At 43.5% G+C, this 22,577-nt stretch overlaps 1 protein-coding gene across 2 annotated transcripts in view; it reads right to left on the minus strand.

Annotated features, from left to right (window-relative positions):
- Positions 1-22,577, minus strand: part of EDC3 (enhancer of mRNA decapping 3) — a 63,271-nt gene that overhangs the window by 9,503 nt on the left and 31,191 nt on the right. For both annotated transcript variants that reach the window (XM_010375863.2, XM_030931239.1), the window contains 2 exons: positions 15,060-15,395; positions 647-800 (listed from right to left, as the gene is read on the minus strand). In XM_010375863.2, the coding sequence (XP_010374165.1) occupies positions 647-800; positions 15,060-15,395 (490 nt within the window). The remainder of the gene's footprint in view (positions 1-646; positions 801-15,059; positions 15,396-22,577) is intronic.

A 22,577-nucleotide genomic window follows, 5' to 3' on the forward strand; every position in this document is an offset into this window, starting at 1 on the left:
TGGTTTCTCCAGCCTGCGGCAATAATATGGCTTCCTGGAGAATTTTGTTTCCTCTATCACAGCACTAGACTTTCTAGAGACCTCACTGGGCTACTGGAGGAAAGGTGCAGTATTTTATTCTTCGTGTCCCCAGTGTCTAGCAGAAGGTCTGGCACCTGGTATCAGTCTGTCCACAAATAAGGCACTGCCCTTGATATATGAGCATAAGGGGCAGGTGGGAAGGTGCCAAACTCCAGCTCCCCTACTCAGTTGTCAGTGTGGTTCTGGAAGCTCTCAGATATGGAGACTGATTTGCATCCCAGCCACGTAAAGTAAATGATGAGTGCCAAAGGCCAGGTCTCCGAAGGTTTCTAGAAGGAAGGCTTCTGATAGTTAGCAGGAGTCTCAGGCCAGATGGCGGCTATCAGGAAACAGAGGGTCAAAAGGCAGTTTGCCAGAAGAAGAATGAGGACGTCTAGGAGATGGGTCTGAGGAGGGGCAAAGAAACCTCACAGCATCCAGGAAAGTGACTTCAGAGAGATACTCCCATCAGATGGGCAGAAAACTGCCTAATGAACTCGTCTGTGTGTATGGGAGGCACTGTGGTGGTGGCCAAGCAGAGCATCCTCACTCCACATTGAGTCCCTGCCAGTTTACAGGCATTTACCTGTTGGGTCCTCCGAGGAGGGTCAGTGCCATCTGACTGGCACACACACCTGTCATCTCCAGTCTCCGCTCCAGGGTCAGCCCATGCTTCTCAGCCACAGACAACAGCTTTTTATGTAGCTCATAGGAAACACTTGGGACAACCAGGCCAGAATCTGCAGTTCAAAGGGAGAAGAGAAAGGTAAAGTGACTACAGAAACCAGGTCCAAACTGGGTATACTCTATCCAAGATTCTGCAAATGCCAACATTTTACCATGGACCACCCTCTGGCCCATCCTCTTCATCTTCCGGGACTAAGGCACACTCTGAGTAGTGAATGGTGAACCAAGTAACAACTTGTTCCAGGTCACCACAGAGTGGGGACAAACTTAAGCTCCCTTAGCAGTTTAGCTTTAGATGACGAAGGCCAAATCTACCAGGATATATTTAGTGCTATCGAGACCAGCACACAGCCAGTAATAGCATATTCAGGCACAAGAGAAGAGAACATGATTTTCCCAAAGTGGGGGAAATGCCATCTTGGGCAGCAGGGTTTCCTCACAAGCAGGCGCCTTGTCCTTCCTGAGAAGTGGAACAGACACAGACACTAGCTAACCCTGATGGCCCTCTGGTCCCTGCTGTTCAACTGTAGGGCAGGACTTGTTCCATCTGCTTCCCTCTTCTTCTTCCTTCTCTCTTCTATTTACCCTTCCTCTTTGATTAAGAAACTCAGCTAGCAAAGTTGTTTTCTCAAATAATTTGTCATTTTCTCCCCATCTGAATTGGGTGTAACCCAATACTCACAAAACAGGGAGGGAGTACAAGTTAAGTAAGCTATGGCTGACTTTAAGCTACTTTCACCATTAAAAAAGGGCAACTTTTACAAAAGTTGGGGAGAATTAGTCACTGAAAGTACACTATGGAAAATACTTGGCTTTTCAAGGCTCAAAGCCAATATCTACAGCAGCTGATGTATGTGAATAAGTCCATAATATTATTATATGCACCAGTGTCAACATACTAGGAAAGAAACAGCAAACCCAAAAATTGTGATCTGCAATGGACAGCTCTTACCTTGACAACCAAGGTATTGCTCCCTCCAAGAAGCCAATGCTGTCTTTTTTTTTTTTTTTGAGACGGAGTCTCGCTCTGTCGCCCAAGCTGGAGTGCAGTGGCCGGATCTCAGCTCACTGCAAGCTCCACCTCCCGGGTTCACGCCATTCTCCTGCCTCAGCCTCCCGAGTAGCTGGGACTACAGGCGCCCGCCACGTCGCCCGGCTAGTTTTTTGTGCTTTTTAGTAGAGATGGGGTTTCACCGTGTTAGCCAGGATGGTCTCGATCTCCTGACCTCGTGATCCGCCCACCTCGGCCTCCCAAAGTGCTGGGATTACAGGCTTGAGCCACCGCGCCCGGCCAATGCTGTCTTACAAATGCCAAAGCCACTGGGCTGAGCAGCAGACCCTTTCCCAAAGAGCCCCATTTGGCTTCACTGGCCAATGGACCAACAAATGCAGATTCTAATTAGCAAGTCATTGTGGGACTGCACGTTGCTAGCTTTGTCCAGCTAGATCAGATACCTTTTTAGATCCTGTGTCCTCAATTATACAGGACTGTCAACTGCCTGAGATAAGGAAATTAATCTTTTACTTCTTCAGCCTTCACCTTCTCAACTTGTTCCATGTACACTTATCAACAAAGCTGAGTTCTTATCAGGTACTCAGACATACAAATGATGCAAAACTAGTGCCATTTCTGGTCTGGTCTAACTCTAAGGTAGAAGAGTTAGGGAATAAAAGTTAATAAATTTTTCAGTACATTTATCTGATTGCATCGTTACAGAGTCCTGTCTAGAAAAATCTGTTTTCTTCACTGGTCATGTCAGGAGAAATCTCTTGAGGTTCTATCAGGTCCAGTCCTACCTGCATAGATTCTTAAAACCACACAGAATGAGGCTATAGCTTCATGTTTTAGCAACAGGAAACCAAGCACAAAGACTGAACCTATAGGACCCAGGTCTGTATCCTCTCAGGGAAGGCAGAATAATAATGTCATGTCGTGTGTGAAATTGTTTTGGGTATTGATTTTTCTAGTCAGATTGAGTCTAGTAAGAGAAAGGCCAGGTTTTGACTTATGATTAGGTTTTGGTAGGGAATTATTCAGTGAATTGTAGTGGGAAAATATCCTAATATGTTAGAGAATTTGAACATGTGTGATGGGGTGTTTATGTAATGATGATGATAAAAAATGTCTAACATATCAAATAAACACTATTCTGTTGGCTAACTGAGCCCTCTACCTGTCCAAATCCTATTCCTGGCCTAGAGAGAGGCAACAAACAGTGCCATTAGGAGCACTGAGTCTCTCCTCTCACCTCTTTCTGAAATGTCAGTCATTGGTATCTCAGGTGCCAGTGCTGGAGGCTGCAGCCTGACCTTGCATGTCAACAGCTGATTAAAACAGCCATTTTTATGGCCTGCTTCAGACACGCACATATTATCAGAACTAATTAGGCTGAACAATTTTCAAAAGTCCTAAGCCACTAACAACTCAAACCTATCAGACAAGTCACGCACCTGACTACTTCAAACACCCTCTTTACCTGCAGAGTCACGCAAGGCAGAGCTTTCACTCGTCTATGCATTCCTTCACCTATTTATCAGAACTCTTTCTGTTAGATTTGAAATGGGTCAGGGTAGTGAGTCTTGGGCCTGCTACTCCACAAATCAAGCATTCTTTCTGGGTCTGGCTCTTGTGCTATGTGTACAGGCAGGCAGCCCCTCCCCTGCCCCCTCATTCTGAAGGCTCTCTGGGAGCAGGCAGAAGCATTTTCTGCTAGCTGTCCCCTCACAGTCTATAAGAGTACAAAACTTAAGTACAGGAGAGGACAAAAAATGGTACAGGAGAGGAGACACTGGCTGGCTAGATGCTGCTGCTGGAAGCTGTGAGTCGCTTACCATCTCCTCACTTATCTGTGTTGGGGGAAGGGGCACTGTTGGTGAATCAGCATATTTTTGCAGCCTAGAGAAAGACAAAGCCAGGAGCCTTTCTGCTCAGAGTCTGGCAGTTACAAGGTCTAGAACTCTACTCTGACTTTCCTCTGAAAGGAACATACAAACACCACAAAATGTTCCTTTTAAACGTTTATCCACATAAGTCCAACGAGTTGGACTGGCTTATCAGAAACAGACCAAGGGAATAAAATAAATTCCAGAGGAAAGGAACCAAGAACATAGCGTGTAAATTGCAAACAACAACGCTGCTACTGCCAAACCCTGAACATGGGCCAAGTCTAATTATGTTTGAGTTGGAAGGTAGATCTTTATTGTTCAGGATTCAAGGCAGTAAAATCAGTTGGTAAGGTTTCTTTGAGCATTAATATGCATTTTATAGCTGCTGGTGAAACAAGAAAGGGAGAGATAATTATAACCTGTTCGTGACAAGCAGGGAACTTCTTAGGATCTGATTGACCTTAGGGTATCAAGGAAGACAACAAGTACACTCAGTACAGGCCAGGAAAGAAAACTCCTCCTTGTACACCTGCTTTCCACTGCAAGAGGCTGAAGCTGTCTCTTCGGACCATGGAACGCAGTGGTCCAGCATGCATGTGCCGGCTGCAGTCTGCCCCTTGTCAGGTCATCACTTTGGCACTGCTCATTCCAGCACACAGCATTTCAGGCCTTTCCCTCCCTTATGGACACATATGCATGTCCCCACTCCCCCCTACACAGACACCCTTCAGTACCATGTCCAAGGTTCCTATCTCCTTCAGACCTGCCCAGTCTTTCTGTTGTGTAACAAGGCTCCCACAACAAAGTGTTATCTCAGATCTAAGTCAATCCTCTCACTGATTGGCCCTTTAATTGGAAAGGCTGCATATGTCCCAAGTCTTATCAATAAGGAACACAGCTCATTTACAGGCATGGGATTTCTCTAGGACTATGACTTCTGATTCTATTCTGTGGCAGTCACAAAACTGAGTGCTGATGTCACACTGGTTCCTTTAGGGATATAAATCCACTGGTAAATTTACACCCCCTGACCAGTAATGTACACACAGTCCCTGGAGATCTACACTAAAGCTACCACAAACTAGTAGTAATGCAATTTAGTGTCAAGTGTTCTCTGAAGGAAGGATTTGTTATAAGAAACCTAACTACACATTCACAATACTCTTTATTATGACCCACAAGACCTGCTGTGATCTGGCAACCTTTACCAGGTACCCAAGCTGCACCCCAGACACCTTGGCCACCTTCTGGTTCCTAAATTCTCCAAGTTCCTTCTGGCCTCAAGAGACAGTTCCTTTCACATGCTTTCTCTATCCCAGCACTTTATTCTCTCTTCTGGGGCTCTATTCTCTCTTCCAATGCTATCCCTACACAGCGGGCTCCTCACCTGTCAGGTGTCAGCACGCTGCTTACTTCCCTTCATTGTATTCAATACATCTGACTCCACTCTTAAGTGGGAGTTGAACAATGCGAACACATGGACACAGGGAGGGGAACATCACACACTGGGGCCTGTCGGGGGGTGAGGAAGGGATAGCATTAAGAGAAATACCTAATGTAGATGACAGGTTGATGGGTGCAGCAAACCACCCATGGCATGTGTGTATACCTATGTAACAAGCCTGCACATTCTGCACATGTATCTCAGAACTTACAGTATATATATATATATATATAAATACATCTGACTCTTTCCCCACCTCTTCCCTTCCCCACTTACAACTAGACCACCCCCGTGTCCACACTGGACCTCATTCCTTCATACTGGAACAAGCTTTGAACTTTAAGAGGCAAAGAACTGCTCAACAAGAAACTCACTAATTATGAAGGGAAAAATTCTCTTTATGAGGAAGAAATCTGGTGGTCAACACCTTACCAAGTGGTTAAACAGCCTCAGTGATGGGACAATGAGATACAATGTACTCCCTGATGTGACGTCTTGAGAAAGACACAGCCCTACCAAAATCCTAGAAAACATGTTTAACATGAATCAGATAAAAGGGAAACAAACAATACATCAAAACGACGAGACATTCTGCAAATCAACTGGCCTAGATTCTTCACTAATATCAATGTCACAAAGGACAACAAAAGTTGCAGGAACTGTTCTAGTTTAAAGGAAACAGAAGAGATATGACAGCTGGATGTAGTGTGCAATGGATGATTAAAAATACAGCTATAAAGGATATTACTGGGATAATTGGAAAGTTCTGCATACAGAGTATATTAGATAATACTTTTGTAATAATTTAAATTTTGCTGAGAGCAATCTTGTAGTGTGGTTGTGTAGAGCAATATATATATATCACACTGAATTTATGTGCTGTGGAAGTATTTAGGGATGAAATCTAATGATGAGTACAACTAAATCTCAAATGGTTCAGAAATATGTGTGTGCTCATATGTATTTATTTTATATAAAACAAATGTGTCAAAATGTTAACTGGTGAATTTAAATGAGGGGTATAGGGTTGTTCGGTTGTTCATTATACTATTCTAGTAATTTTTCTGTAAGCTTGAAATACTACTGAGGATAAAGAAAAATCTGTTGCCAAGGCTGCTACAGAACACAGTGTCTGCATATTAAATTAGAAAAAATGACCTCCCTAGTCCTTTCCAGACTTTTTTTTTTTTTTTTTAAAGACACAGTCTCTTTCTGTCACCCAGGCTGGAGTGCAGTGGCGCCATCTTGGTTTACTGCAACCTCCATCTCCTGGGTTCAAGTGATTCTCCTGCCTCAACCTCCCAAGTAGCTGGGACTACAGGCATGTGCCACAACGGATAGCTAATTTTTATATTTTTAGTAGAGACAGGGTTTCACCATGTTGGTCAGGCTGGTCTCAAACTCCTGACCTCAAGTGAGCTGTCTGCCTCAGCCTGATGGCTGAATTTCAAGAGGATGGTATAAACATAGACATCAAACTTCTTTCTCACTCTGTTTAGGCACCTGTGGCTCTGGAATGGCAAGAGGGCATATATTAGCAAAGCAGTCACATTAGCAGGGACCAGTGCATTTCTGGAATGACCAATGGGCAGTTTCATAAAAACTCAGATGTCAGGCTGTAATGCACTAGGCTCCAGATACTCTAGCCCTTGGTTTGAGCTTAAACTCTTGGAAAACATGTAAGAAGCACAATGGTTCATTACTGGGCTAGGAGTCCAGCCAAAACACCTATCTTAACAGTACTGCTCTAAAACCTCATGAGATCACCAATGACCACAACCAAGGCCTTCAAGTCTATGACAACCATCCACCCGATTACCCAGGCCCAGGAACTCTGAAGGATTCCAAGGTAAAGAAAAGGACTGATAAATTCTTCCACTTCTGGCACTGAAAGATCTGCTAGAGCCTGAGGTTCCCCAACTCAACCAAGTCACTGTTAAGTAAGTCTGCCTGCCGGAGACACAAATTCAGAAACTAGGCTCATTAGCTCTGTTCAGTGAAAAGTTGTGACACTTCATAGAGGAGCACAGGTTTATCCAGTGCAGGTGTTCTGTCCAGAACACCACCCAGAATTTATTTCCTGATGTCCCCCAGTGGCTCTCCCTCAGAATGACATCCTTGTGGCACCTGATCTAATCCATACACATACACTCGGGGAATGAAGTTGGGGAGGGGGTTATGGGGAGACAAGGCAGGACCCTGCATGGGTTGGGTCTATGGGTGAGAAGGCAATGAGATGTTGACCAGCTCCATGGTGGCAGACACTTGATTCTCTCAATGGAAAGAATTCTCTGCAAGAATACAACAGCTGCCAAAGGAGACCTCATTATCTCCAGGGTCAAATTCTTCAGTGGCACTTCTAAACTCCAAGATTTATTTCTTCCTGAATTTCTTTTGAACACACATGCAAAAAAATCAAAACAGATTTCTTGACTACCCATTTTTGAGGAGATAAAAACACCGTTGGTCTTGAAAGCCTTAGACTACTTCTAGAGGGACTCTTGGTGACAAGAAGCAGAGGAAGGCAGCTACGGCTCAGAGGCAGGAATGGAATGCCAGCTGTGAAAGAGACAACTGCTAGCCTGGAATTTTCTGAAAGCCAAACTTGTCCTGAGAGCTAGATACATCTCCACTAAGACTCAAAGACTTAGCCATCCAGGGTGAGAAGAGTACAGTCACAAAGCAGCAGGAACAAATCACTTGTGACTTCACCAGCTGCCTCCCTTCCTAGCAGATACCAGAACTGCCTTTTCCAAAAGAAATGAGTATTGGTAGGAGGTGCTCGAGCTCAGACCAGAGCACCTCACTCAAGTTTAACTGGATCCTTTTAAAGACAATAAATAGGAACTCTAGTTCAGGTCATCCTCACATACTTGCTGTTCCCTAAATCTCAGCACACAGTGTGGAGGTGGATCATCCTTCAGGCAAAGCTGCAGAGATGCCTGCACCAAGAGCACCCTACTGCCTCCCATCTGGGCTTTTACATACTTGAGGACAGAAGAGGCGCCGCACAGTAGAAAACAAATGGTGGAGGTTAAAGAAGTCTACCCAAAAGGAAAGGCTCATGAATAGAGGATTTATTACAACAGAGGGAAGGAAGAATTCTAGTCATTTTTTAAAAAAGTTGAGATAGGATCTTGCTAGGTTGCCCAGGCTGGTCTCGAACTCCTGGCCTCAAGCAATCCCCCAACCTGTATCTCCCGAGTTGCTGGGACCACAGACACATACCATCACACCCTGCTAATTTTTTATTTTTATATTTTGTAGAGACGAGATCTCATTATGTTGCTTAGGCTGGGCTCAAGCAAGCCAGCCTCCTGCCTCAGTCTCCCAAAGTGTTGGGATTACACGGCAGCCGACTACACTTCTGTTATTAGTATATTTACATATTTGGTTTGGTTATATTCAGAGGCCCTAAGGTGATGAACTATGACTTACCCAGAGTATCTAAAACAGTGTCTGGCACATAGTAGGTATTCTACAAATGTTGATGCTTTGAAATAATCTTCCTGAGGTGGCCTTTGCAAATTCACATTTGAAGTCAAATATTTACTGAATAATAATTACAAATTGGGTATTGTGCTAGCTACTTTTCCACATAATCTCATTTAATCCATAGTATTAGCCCACTTTATAGATAAGGAAACCAGCTTAGTAGCCTCTCTTTGGCTATACAACTTTTAACTTCTTATTAAAGCTCTTAATAACCAATAACTCCCACATCTCCCTATCCCTCATTGTAACAACTCTCGCCTTTGCTTTCTCTGGGCTCAGGCACAAAGCATTGTAGGAGGGGGGAAAAAAGCGGGGGGCGGGGGGCAGGAGGGGGTCACAAAACCATGTAGGCTTGGCCCACTACAAATTCATGCAATCTAATGATAACTTGACTCACTGCCATTCTTCCTGCCTCACAGGTTCAATACCTCCAAATCCTCCTGTTCACTCAACTCTATTTTCAATCATCATAGCCTATCAACTTGCCCTCTGTCGCTTGTCTCAAATCTTTGTGTTCCTTTCCATTCAATGGTCCAAATCCCTAGTATGTAAATTATATCATGAGCATGACTGATCCTGCTCTGGTCTCTTCTCTCCCCTCTCGTTCCACCTAGAATCCTACCACAAGACCAGTCTTCCTAGAAGAGATTTGGTTCATGTCATTTTCCTATCCAAAAGCCTTCAGTTGTTCCCTATGACTACAGGACAAGGATAGCACTGGCACACAAGGCCCTCTGTGCTCTGGTCCAAAGCTGTATTTTAGTTCCTTCCAATCCCCAGCACAAACTCTCTGCCCTGGCCAAGCCAGCTAATGACCAGTCTCCCACACAGCCCTTTACACATACTATTCACCTGCACCTGCCTAGCCTACCCACGAATATCCTCCTCTTTCTCTCTGCCTGGTGAAATCCTGCCCATGTTTCAAGGCTTCCATCATGAAGCCTTCCTTGATGCAACCTACAGGACCTCTCCTGCCTCTCAACACCTAGTGGCACTTAATGTCCACATTTTCACTGGACTCTGGGCATATATGGAATCTTTCCATCTCCTATTACATTTTCGTAACTTAAAGGCAAGCATGTCTTAGAGTCAGTTACATATAATAAACATAATAAACAGTGTTTTGACTGACCCAAACTGTCTTAAAATATTTCCTTTAGAATATCATGAGTGTTAGGCTGGGCACGGTGGCTCATGCCTGTAATCCCAGCACTTTGGGAGGCCAAGGTGGGCAGATCACCTGAGATCAGGAATTCAAGACCAGCCTGGCCAAAATGGTGAAACCTCATCTCTACTAAAAATACAAAAATTTGCCAGGTGTGGTGGTGTGCGCCTGTAATCCCAGCTACATGGGAGGCTAAGGCAGGAGAATCGCTTGAACTCAGGTGGTGGAGTTTGCAGGGAGCTGAGATCGCGCCACTGCACTCCAGCCTGGGTGACAGAGCGAGACTCCGTCTCAAAAAAAAAAAAAAAAAAGATTCTTCTCTGAAGCCTTACCACTTTCCTAAGCAGTATTCTTTGGGGAGTTCTTACCACTGAACATAGAGTGCTCACACACATCTAGTGTTTTATATTTAAACTTAACACATGCACATAGAATCAGTCTTCAAAGAATTTCAAATTACAAGTCTGGATCCAGAAAGACCCTGGCCAATCCAGAGTGTGATCACTGGACACCATTATTTAGCAGGGCAGAGCCAAGCTAGAGAAATGTCTGATGATCCATGACTGCTGGAGACAGAGGCCCTGCCAAAGAACCTGAAAGGACTTTTCAGAGAGAAAAAATTGGGGTTAAACAAAGAGCTACATTTAGTTGCTTCCTGAATGTGTTTTCCCAATCAACAGACCTAAAACAACACTGTTCCCCATCACAACACACACAGCTGGCAAAGAGTACTGCCAAGAGGAGTATGAGCAATTAGTGAATAATAGCTTATGTACTTGGTTGATACCACTTAGCATGAAGTCAATATACAGGGCACCAGCAGCAAGCTGTCAGAATCCTAAATCCCAAGCCATCACCAAATGAGTAATAAACATGTTCTTTTGCTACAGTGGGGATTAGTAGAAAAGTACTTGGTATTCTAGGATATGAATGCCACAAGGCCAGACTGTGGGAGCTCTCCAAGTTACTCCAAGTTACTTCTGTAAACTGATGCTCTATTCCTGAGACAGTGCAGTACTAAAGAAAACACTACAGAGATATCCCTCAACTTAAAATGGGTGTTATCCCAATAAATCCATCGTAAATTGAAAATATCTAAGTTGAAAATGCATTTAATACACCTAACCTACCAAACAAAACACCATAGTTCAGCCTAGCCTACCTTAAACCTGCCCAGACCACTTACATTAGCCTACAGTTGGACAAAATCATCTGGCAAAACAGTACACTGTAGAATACTGGTTGTTTACTCTTATGACTGCATGGCTGACTACTGTGGCTCCTGCTGCTGCCCAGCATTGGAGAATATCATACCTGCATATTGCTAGCTCAGGAAAAGATGTAAGTTCATAATTTGAAATACTGAATAAGTATTGCTTTCACATCATCCTAGAGTCAAAAAATAAGTCTAACCATTGTAAGTTGGGGATCATCTGTAGTCTATTTGCCATTAAACTGTCCTTCTCTTATTTTTGCTCATTTTTTATTCACATTTAGAAGAGAAAAGGAGATGTGATGGGTAAGGTTTTCGTGGTTTTTTTTTTTTGAGACAGGGTCTGGCTCTGTCATCCAGGCTGGAGTACAGTGGCATGACTTTGGCTCATTGCAGCCTCAACCTCATGGGCTCAAACGATGCTCCTACCTCAGCCTTCTGAGTAGCTGGGACTATAGACATGTGCCACCGTGCCCAGTTAATGTTTTCTATTTTTTTTGTAGAGACAGGGTCTCACTTTGTTGTCCAAGCTGGTCTTGAACTCCTGAGTTCAAGCAATCCTCCCACCTTGGCCTCCCAAAGTGCTGCAATTACAGGAGTGAGTCACTGCATTTGGCCAATGGAAAAGCCTTTACCAGCCGGGCGCAGTGGCTCACGCCTGTAATCCCAGCACTTTGGGAGGCCAAGGCAGGCAGATAACTTGAGGCCAGGAGTTTGAGACCAGCCTGGCCAACATGGTGAAACTTCATCTCTACTAAAAATACAAAAATTAGCTAGGTATGGTGATCACGGCTACTCAGAAGTCTGAGGCAGAAGAATCGCTTGAACCCGGGAGGTAGAGGTTGCAGTGCGCTGAGAGCTGAGATCATGCCACTACACTCCAGCCTGGATGACAGAGCAAGACTCTTTTTTTTTTTTTTTTTTTTTTAAAAAAGCCTTGGCCGGGCGCGGTGGCTCAAGCCTGTAATCCCAGCACTTTGGGAGGCCAAGACGGGCGGATCACAAGGGCAGGAGATCGAGACCATCCTGGCTAACCTGGTGAAACCCCGTCTCTACTAAAAAATATTAAAAAAAAAACTAGCCGGGCAAGGTGGCGGGCGCTTGTAGTCCCAGCTACTCGGGAGGCTGAGGCAGGAGAATGGCGTAAACCCGGGAGGCGGAGCTTGCAGTAAGCTGAGATCTGGCCACTGCACTCCAGCCTGGGCGACAGAGCGAGACTCCGTCTCAAAAAAAAAAAAAAAAGTCTTTACCTCTCTGGGCCTCATGTCCTCATCTGTAAAATGAGAAAATTATACTAGGTGATCAACTAACCTAACACTAACATTTTATAGTCTTAGACTGTTTCCCTATACAATCTAGTTTGCCTTTTTTCACCCAAACATTTGGATAGCAGATCCAATGGAGAAAGATCAATGGAAAAACTGCGTTGACTGACTGCCCCTCAGTGAAAACCTGCTTGAGGATTGTGCCTTGGAACTGGAACACAGAGAAAAAACCCCTGTAGAAGAAGCTGCTCAGTAAGATAACTGCCTGCTTGCTCTATTTCCAGCACAGATACTGCTTGGCAAAAGGGCTTCATTTTCTTTTTTTTTTTTTTTTTTTTTTTTTTTTTTTTTTTTTTGAGACGGAGTCTTGCTCTGCCGCCCAGGCTGGAGTGCAGTGGCCGGCTCTCAGCTCACTGCAAGCTCCGCCTCCCGGGTTGACGCCATTCTCCTGTCTCAGCCTCCCGAGTAGCTGGGACTACAGGCGTCCGCCTCGTCGCCCGGCTGATTTTTTGTATTTTTTAGTAGAGACAGGGTTTCACCGTATTAGCCAGGATGGTCTCGATCTCCTGACCTCGTGATCCGCCCGTCTCGGCCTCCCAAAGTGCTGGGATTACAGGCTTGAGCCACCGCGCCCGGCAAGGGCTTCATTTTCACTCCTTGTCAATGTTAAGAACAAACAGAAAAACCAGATGGCATAAAGTTGCTGGGCTTCTTTCCCCCTCATTGAACCGGTGGAGTGCAACTGGTCACTACATACCACAAGACGCCACACCCAAGTTTATGGCTAAGGACCAGCACATGTGGTTTGTAGTACGTTTATTGATAGGAAAACAGTTTTATATGACAGAACTTTTCACTTCAGTCATTAAAAACAAAACAGGTGTGAAGATCAAGTTGGGGAGCCAGAGTGTGCAGAAGGAAAAAATTTCTACCTCTGCTTTTGTCCACATTAGTAAATATTTTCTCAGGCTCTGTTAGATCTGAGAATCCTCCCTGATTCTCACTGTTATTCTCACTCTTAGCCACTTGACTCCAGGGCAGATCATAATCTTCCCAAGTTCAAAAAATCCTGAAGTGTAGGGCCGGGTGCGGTGGCTCATGCCTATAATCCCAGCACTTTGGGAGGCCAAGGCGAGTGGATCATGAGGTCAGGAGTTCAAGACCAGCCTGGCCAATATGGTGAACCCCATCTCTACTAAAAATACAAAAAAATTAGCTGGGCATGGTGGTCCCAGCTACTCGGGAGGTTGAGGCAGGAGAATCGCTTGAACCTGGGAGGTGGAGGTTGCAGTGAGCTGAGATCGCGCCATTGCACTCCAGCTGGGGCAACAGAGTGAGACTTCATCTCAAAAAAAAAAAAAAAAAATTCCTGCAGTGTAAATAGTTCCAGGGAAATCACAACTGTATAATCCAACAGCCTCAGTGGTAGCACTTGGACTACAGATACAGAGAGCTAGCAGCAGGAGCAGCTTTTTTTTTTTTTTTTTTTTTTTTTTACAAAGATGGCAGTAAAAAAAGGAAGCAGTCAGAGGTGGATAGTTGGCTGATCTGGAGGAGTACCAAACTTAACAGATGATAATTGCCTTTGAAAGGCTTAAAACCTAGCAATTTAAATTAAACCCGATTCCGAGCTAGGCTGTTTGCGTTTACACAGGTGTTAAAAACTAAAGGACTTTGGCAAGTTACACTGTCACTGTCACTGCCACTGAAGGACACCACCTTAGTAAACAGGCATGCCTACTACAATCTGCCAGCAAAAGACTGACATAATTCAGCAGTCTTGGTTTTTTTTTAGCAGTCTTTCTTAGCCTGACAGTTGGCCTATTTTTTTTTCACATGGAAAGCACAAGCAAGCTACTATACTCAGCAAAACCAAATACAACAGAGTCTTACTATTATCTATAAAAAAAAGCCATGTCTGACTTTGCTCCAAATGCAATTAGCCGCATCCACTGTTCTCCTTATAGCAGCTACCAGCATTCAAGATTTATATTCCTTATATTCCAACTTTAAACCAAAATAAAAATATTATACTCAATTCCTTCTCTACTTACTAAAATGATTATGACTTCCCCTTTAGCTCTTAGATCATTCCATAACAACAGTTTTCAAACCATATTCCAAGAAGTCCAGTTAGTAATGTGGTTTGGAGGGAAGGGATGGGACAGGGATGTGGTGAATTACCTCTCTCACAGCTGCTTTAATCTGTTTTCTATGCCATGGGTTTGAAGAAAAGGTTCTAACACTAAAACAAGAAACAATAATCACTGAGGTAACAGAACTAGATTGTCATCTACAGTAGCCTACATAAGGTACTACAATGTTACATGAAATTAACCAACTTTCAATATCCTGGGCTAACAGGAGATAAGAACAGCATAGTAAAGAAATGTAATTTATTAAAACTCTATTTTTAGCCAATGATTCCAATCACCCATCTTCAACTGTTTTTTTGCAACAACAAATACTTAGTAAAACAGAGTTGAAGTCTGGTGAAATATATGGGCAGTAACAGGAAAGCCAACGTAAAAATAGATCTGAATATTTGAATCTACATAGCAGGTCCTTTGCCTTTAGTTGTTACTCACAACATACTAAATAAGTAGTAGGTCAGATCCTGCCAGATACAGGATATACACAGACATCTCGAGAAATTACCCCCCCACCATGGCAGAATGCTGTTATTGGCTGCAGTCCCCAAGAGACAATAATACTGGGCTAGCCACCAAGCCACTTAAATGAATTCCTAGTGTGAGATTCTAACTCAGAAGCCAGGTCTTTCTGTTTTAAGCACAAGAGAAAGGCAACAGCAACCAGCAGGATGTGGGACCTGGTGCGACTCACCCGTACAGAACTCCTTGCTCACGTTGTGGGGCACTGTGATCCGTCGGTAGACAATGGGCTCTGACTCCAAGATGTTCTCATCATGGCGGTACCGAGTAGGCCTTTCGTTTGGGATGCCCCGGGAACGGGTACCACTTCTCCTTTCATAGGTATCAATCTCCTCAAACACAGCTGCCTTGTCAAAAAGAGCCAGGTTCCCTTCAAAATCAAAATCTGTGTCTGGGATCTCCTCAATATCATCCCCGAAGCACTCGTCATCTTTATTCTTCATCTGGCCATTCTTTAAACCACTTTTCTTTGGAGTTGCCTGATTTGGGTGCCTGCTACTAGATGACCCTGGAGAAAAAACAGGGACTAAAGTCAGTGTATCCACAGAAAGCACTAAGTGAAAGTGGAAAATACAGTACATTAGTCCTTTGTGGAAAGCGTTACAGGAGCCAATGTGAAAATGGTAAAGGTAAGTATTGCAAAATCATATTAAATAGCACAAACAACAAATCTCATTTGGAATAATAGGTTTCAAACATCACCCAATCTGGGCACGGTGGCTCACGCCTATAATCCCATGTTGGGAGGCTGAGGCAGGAGGATCACTTGTGCCTAGGAGTTCAAGGCTGCAGTGAGCTATGATTGCGACACTGCACCCCAGCCTGGGCAACAGAGCAAGAACCTGTCTCAAAACACACACACACACACACACACACACACACACACACAAACAACAACAATAACAAATATTACACCCAAGTAACTTGTTAATGAATATGAACTAAGCAGTACTCCTGGAAATCTTAACCGGTTATCCCCTTTATAAGGAAACTGGTAATGACAAAAGCTTTTCTGACAACTTACTATTAGCAAACAAGAGGAAGAGTAAGAACATAGCATGGTGGTTTTGATACAACGATACAGGCAGGAGGCAGAGAAATTCTAGAGGCAGGTCCCTGGCGAAGCCCCACTTTCGAAGCTGAAAAGCGTGAGATTGTGGCCCAAAGTGAGAACTTATATCCCTGTTCTCCCACCAGAATGTTGCCTTTTCTTAAACCACCCATGGCCCTGCGCCACCCTAACCTGTGCCTATAAAGACCCCAGACTCAGTCAGCAGAGATGAGAAACAGCTGGACGTTGGAGACTACGGCTGGATGTCAGAGAAGTGGCTTGACTTCAGAGGAACAGCTTGACTGTGTAACTGTGGAGAAGAATCCGGCTGGAGACAGCCAGACTTCAAGGGAAAATTACCTATCCACCACCCCATCCCCTTTTCAGCTCCCTTTCCCACATAAATAAAAAAAAAATCACCCACATTTACCATCCTTTAATTTGTTTATGTGACCTCATTTTTCCTGGACACTGGACAAAAGCTCAGAAGCCATGAGTGCAGGTACAAAAGGCTGTCATACTGGCCCTTTGCCCTCACTGGCAGAGGGCAGCTACAGGCCCACTGAGCTGTTAACACTTAAGCCATCTGTGGATGGCAGAGCTAAAAGAGCACCATAACACATCCTCTGGGGCTTCATGAGTTATAGGCACCCCACGTAGGTGCTGCCACATGGCCTGCACTGAGTTCGCTCCTGCTGGTGCCCAAGAGCATTCGTTCTGGCTCCTGCACCTGCTCATCTGTGCACTCACTCCCACAATGGGTAGAATACAGCGGGTCTGAGTGGAGTTTGATCCCACTGGCACTGAAACAGCCAGTTCCAGGGCTTGTGCACTCCAGTTCCTGCCTCATTCACTCGCACACTCCCTTCGGCAAGCAGTTGAGAGCAGTGGGTGGAGTAAATGAGGTACCCCATCATGAGTCCCATGAATAGGTCAGGGAAGGGAAATATCCTGCTTCAGTTTGAGTCTGAACGTCTGGCAGTTGTTTAAGAGAGAAATACCCCCAGACTAAAAGAAGGCCTGGTCTTCTTTTAGCTTGCAGGAAAATACTATTCAGCTAGTCCTTATGCTTACCCAGCAAGCAATCTTCTGATTTTTAATTTGGCCTTAGGCTAGATCCCAGCAGTGGGGAATCCCTGGTTTGTTCAAGAAATTCTACATTCTGAGCCAGGTATACACCTACCAATACAAATTGCTATACTGACTTACAAACCTTTCTTTAGACCTTTCGGTTAATGTGATCTCTTTTCTCAGAATTTTCTCTCTTCTGGGTAAGCAGTTCTGAAACACCAAATAATAAGGGTCCATACCGAGCTGATCCTGTACAGGCCACACTAATGCATATCCACAACACTGTAGCCAGCCACACCCTGTCTCTGACACCCTATTTGGCTACCACACATCAGTCAACAACTACTCTAGCAGCCAAGGCAGAAGGTCCCACAGAATTCTCCAAACCACCCACCCCCAAAGAATCAAGCTCTGGTCTCCATCTGACTACCCTGAAAGAGTGGATCAGGTGACTGGTATGCTAGACTGAACCTCTATTACAGTCTAAATAAATGGAAGGAGGGGTTTCACCATGTTGGTCAGGCTGGTCTGGAACTTCTGATCTCAGGTGATCTGCCCACCTCGGCCTCCCAAAGGGCTAGGATTACCGGTGTGAGTCACCACCCCCGGCTGTGGTACATTTTCTAGACATTATCCTCTGTGTTCTTTTAACTTTGCCTAGACCATGACTGTGTGCCAATAAAACTTTATTTACAAAAACAGGCAATGGGTTGGATTTGGCCCATGGGCTATAGTTTGCAGACTTTTGATGCAGAGTATACACTTAGGGTGAAGTTAATTCATAACAGTTAATGTGGATTCATGTTTCGAATGACCTTCTTGATACTTTTTAATTTGGGAGACCATCTTCATAGATTTGATTAATTTTTGACAACCTCATTCTAGCTAAAGAAGGCCTATAAGAGGAATAGGGAAAGTGTTCTGCCATTTTCTTGTTTACTTATGATTACATTAGTATTATCATTACTTAACATATAGTTTCTTTATGCGAATCTTTTTAAGCCACATATACATTTTTGTATGCTTTAGTTAAAAATTGGCATGGTTGTAGAGTGTGAATGCACTTAATGCCACTGAACTGTACACTTAAAAATGGTTAAAATGGTAAATTTTATGTAATGTATATTTTACTGCAATTTTTAAAAAATGATGTATACCCACTAGCATGGATAGACTTCTTGTTATAGAAAGTCACATTTTCCTCAGATATCTCAAATACAGGCAGCAATTGGCTGGCATGGAACTTCATAAGGGTGCTAGTTTTCATCAATACATTAAAATTCATAAAGTTTAATTTCTACTGTTTTTAGTTAAAATAAAAAATGGAATATTAAGTATCTCCTTCCTACGTCCTGGTGAATCATTCCGTCCACCCCTGGGGAAACACATACCCACTGAAGAGTGACCACTGGGCAAGAGACCTATTTCTAATAGGATGTTTTGATTTAATGTTGAGGCAGTACGTTGATAATCCTTATTCTCTTGTTCTTCCCTTGTCTGTGTATATTGCTACTGGTGTTATCCTGACCTTGTATTTTCATACCCATTCTTTCTTCCTGATCCAGCTCTGCTTTCTCACCCCATCTCTACTAAAAATACAAAAAAATTCACTGGGCATGGTGGCACACACCTGTAATCCCAGCTACTCGGGAGGCTGAGGCACGAGAATCGCTTGAACCTGGGAGGTGAAGCTTGCAGTGAGCCAAGATTTCACCACTGCACTCCAGCCTGGGTGACAGGGCGAGCCTCTGTCTCAAAAAAAAAAAAAAGAAAAAAGAAAAAATGTACACACAATGCAAAAATGAAAAACGATTCAGTACAGCACAATGGTCAAATAAATAATTCAAAGGTAATAGGAAATGAGTATTCCTTTTTAAAAATAATGTTTGTTAACAGATGTTCATACCAGATAATGCACAAAATATGTAGAAAATTCTAAATATTCACATAGTATTTTGATTTTTCTTTTAGTAAAAAATTTGCATCCATCTTATGAAGTTTTGTATCCTGCTTTCTTGCTCAGGAGCATCCTTGAGTTTCATGAAAAAATTCTTCAAAGACTGTATCTTACTTTTTATAACTGCATAAATCGTAGATCATACCATATTGATATACAGCACATAGATCATACCTACTGATTAACTTTTAAGTCATTTCTCATTTTTGCTGTTACAGACTCAGCCCAAACATACTATCTTTGATTACTCTTGCTTAAAAAATCACTCCCATCTGACCACTTACAACACTGTGGGTACCACTGACCTAGCACTTATGCTATATTACCAACTTTGTTCTGTAGTTAATCTGTGTTCTTGCTCTAACTTCCCAAGGAGTTTATAAGCCAACAGAGGACAGGAATGATGTCATTCACACCTGTCACCCAACACTATGCCCGGTTCAGTGTAAGGACACAAAACTCCGCTGAATTAAGAAATAAAAACAGTTATATATATATTTTAAAAAAGCAAACGCTAGCCAATCAAAAGTTAAAAGTCTAAAAAGAGGTTATAAAAAAAGGGCAACTTGAGATTAACTACAAGAAAAAGCAATAAAAATCATGCCAACTTTTTGCATGACTGAAAAGACCAGGAAGATAAAGTTGTTGACAATAATATAATACAAAAGAGTTATGAAGCAAGGGCTTCAGTGGAAAAAGTTCAATCACGTCCAATATGACTGACAATGAACTATCCTGGAACTATTACAATGACTGATGAAAATAAGCAGTTGATCAATGAAGAAGAAGACAGGGTTAAGGAAGCAAAATGGGAAATCATTCCCATTCAGATAAAACCCAAAGCTCCTGAAACCAGGTGACCAAGAATAAAGCTCAGAGGAAACAGGATACAGACACTGCTAAAGAGGAACAGGTAGAGGCACAAAAACAGTCATAGGAGAAAACAGGAAAGAATCTAGAATCTAAAGACCCAAATACTCTGAAGGCAGGTCGGACTTCCCAAATGACACTGGTAGAAGGCCAGTTATCCTGGAACTAAAGTTTGAAAAGCATGAGCTGGCCTGGCAAGGTGGCTCACACCTGTAATCCCAGCACTGTGGGAGGCCAAGGTGGGTGGATCACCTGAGGTCAGGAGTTCAAGACCAACCTGGCCAACATGGCGAAACCTGCCTCTACTAAAAATACAAAAATTAGCTGGGCGTGGTGGCACGTGCCTGTAATCCCAGCTACTCCAGAGGCTGAGGCAGGAGAATCACTTGAAACCGGGAGGCAGAGGTTGCAGTGAGTTGAGATTGCGCCACTGCACTCCAGCCTGGGTGACACAGCAAGACTCCATCTCAATAAAATAAAATAAAATAAAACATAAAGAAAAAGAAAAAGCAAAGCACGAGTTGCTTCTCTAACCACTAGCCCAGTATTTCTTAGCCCTAAACAGTGCACTAACCACTGAACACCAATATGAATGTTTAAAAGCACAAGCTGAGCATCCCTAATCCAAACATCCAAAATCCAAAAATTTCTGAGTGCCAACGTGGTGTTCAAAGAAAATGCTGATTGGAGCATTTTGGATTTCTGGATTAGGGAAATACTCCAAAATCCTTTTTAAATAATCCAAAATCTGAAACACTTCTGCTCCCTAGCATTTTGCATAAGAGATACTCAACCTTTATTTGAGGGGAGAGAGTGCAGCGTAGAAAGAAAACTTTTGCTCAGTTTCAAAAAATGAAAAATAAAAATAAAAAGCTAAAAAATAGTACCCATTTCATATCATGCCACATGATGAGGAGCTACTGAAATGCAAAGTAGAAAAGCAAAGAAAACAAACATGACTAGCTGTAAAGTTCGCTCACAGCATGTTGACAAAGTGCCCCACTATGAAGACTAACAGGGTCCACAATGGGAGACGCCCTAATTCTGCCCTAATGATGCTGGGCACTGGTCACTGTTTTTTGGCTCAGCTGTAGGACTCTACAAACATAACTTACAACAAAACCCAGAGATGTGTATGTAGAAGGTTTCAGGTGTTTTCCTGTACTCCTCTAAATGCAGAGTTGATTCATTTGAGACACAGACACTAAGGACTAGCTATGTTTTAAACACTGTCAGGAAAGTGGAGTGTGAAAAACATTTCCCAAGGGAAATACTGACATCACAGGTCAGTAAGAGAATATAAAATAAATGCAAGGCAGGCTAATGTGCTCAGTTGTCTCTTATTCTTCCCTTTCCTCTTACTTTAATACAAATATTATCAGTACTTGGCTAACTCAGACCAAAGAGCCTGGCTCTGCATTAAACTGGCCTTCGGCCACTGCAAGAGAAAAACACTTCCATTGGAAAAGATAAACAGTCTTCCCAGATTTCTTTACCTTTCAATTACAAGGGCCATGCAAGTATTAAGACTGCAGGGGTCGGGTGCGGTGGCTCACGCCTGTAATCCCAGCACTTTGGGAGGCCAAGGCGGGTGGACCACAAGATCAGGAAATCAAGACCATCCTAGTTAACACGGTAAAACCTCATCTAAATACTAAAAAATTAGCTAAAAAATTTTTTTAGCGCCTGCTACCACGCCTGGCTAAAAATACAAAAAAATTAGCCAGGCGTGGTGGCAGGCGCCTGTAGTCCCAGTTACTCGGGAGGCTGAGGCAGAAGAATGGCTTGAACCCGGGAGGCGGAGCTTGCAGTGAGCCAAGATTGCGCCACTGCACTCCAGCCTGGGTGACAGAGTGAGACTCCGTCTCCAAAAAAAAAAAAAAAAAGACTGCAGGCTGGTCGCCTTCCTGTGCCGTTTTTCTGCCAGCCTTTGGCACAGAGGCCCTTTGGCTGGGACAACCTGTAACAAACCCATTGTTGTGTAACCCTCAATGCCACTTATTTATTGGTTTTTGTCACACACACACTGTAAGGGGGAACTTTGTCCTACAAAAAACATTTGTCCTACAAATGTTTTACTGCCAGATTCAACAGGCATCATGAGAAGGTGCCTGAGAATATATGGGACCTTCTTCTTAACTCTCAAATTCTAGGCCTTGGGTTTTCAAGCCTATTAGATATATGAAGCACATCCAAGGAAGTTTAAAAGTCAAGAAGACCTCAGTAGGACCATGAAAACTTGGCAAAATTCACTTCCTGCCTCAGGTGGTGGGATGACTGTTAAAATGAACAGACCGTTAAAGCCCAACCATATTGCAACAAGATAATATTGACCATCTTTCCATTTAAAAGATTCAATTCCATTTCTCATTTCTCTCCACCTCCAGTAACAAAGAGAAAAAGGGAAATCAGCGCTAAACTTAACAGGCAATGTCATGCCTATAGGACCACCTCTCTCTAAATATAAATGAGCTAAAGGCCAGCTATCTACTTCGTTTGTTTTGAGATGGAGTTTCACTCTTGTTGCCCAGGCTGGAGTGCAATGGCACGATCTTGGCTCATTGCAGCCTCCACCTCCCGGGTTCAAGCAATTCTCCTGCCTCAGCCTCCCGAGAAGCTGGGATTACAGGCGTGTACCACCAGGCCCAGCTAATTTTTTGTATTTTTAGTAGAGTCAGGGTTTCGTCATGTTGGCCAGGCTGGTCTCAAACTCCTGATCTCAGGTGATCCGCCCACCTTAG

Source organism: Rhinopithecus roxellana, chromosome 5 (genome assembly GCF_007565055.1).
Source record: "Rhinopithecus roxellana isolate Shanxi Qingling chromosome 5, ASM756505v1, whole genome shotgun sequence".
Lineage (NCBI taxonomy): Eukaryota > Metazoa > Chordata > Mammalia > Primates > Cercopithecidae > Rhinopithecus > Rhinopithecus roxellana.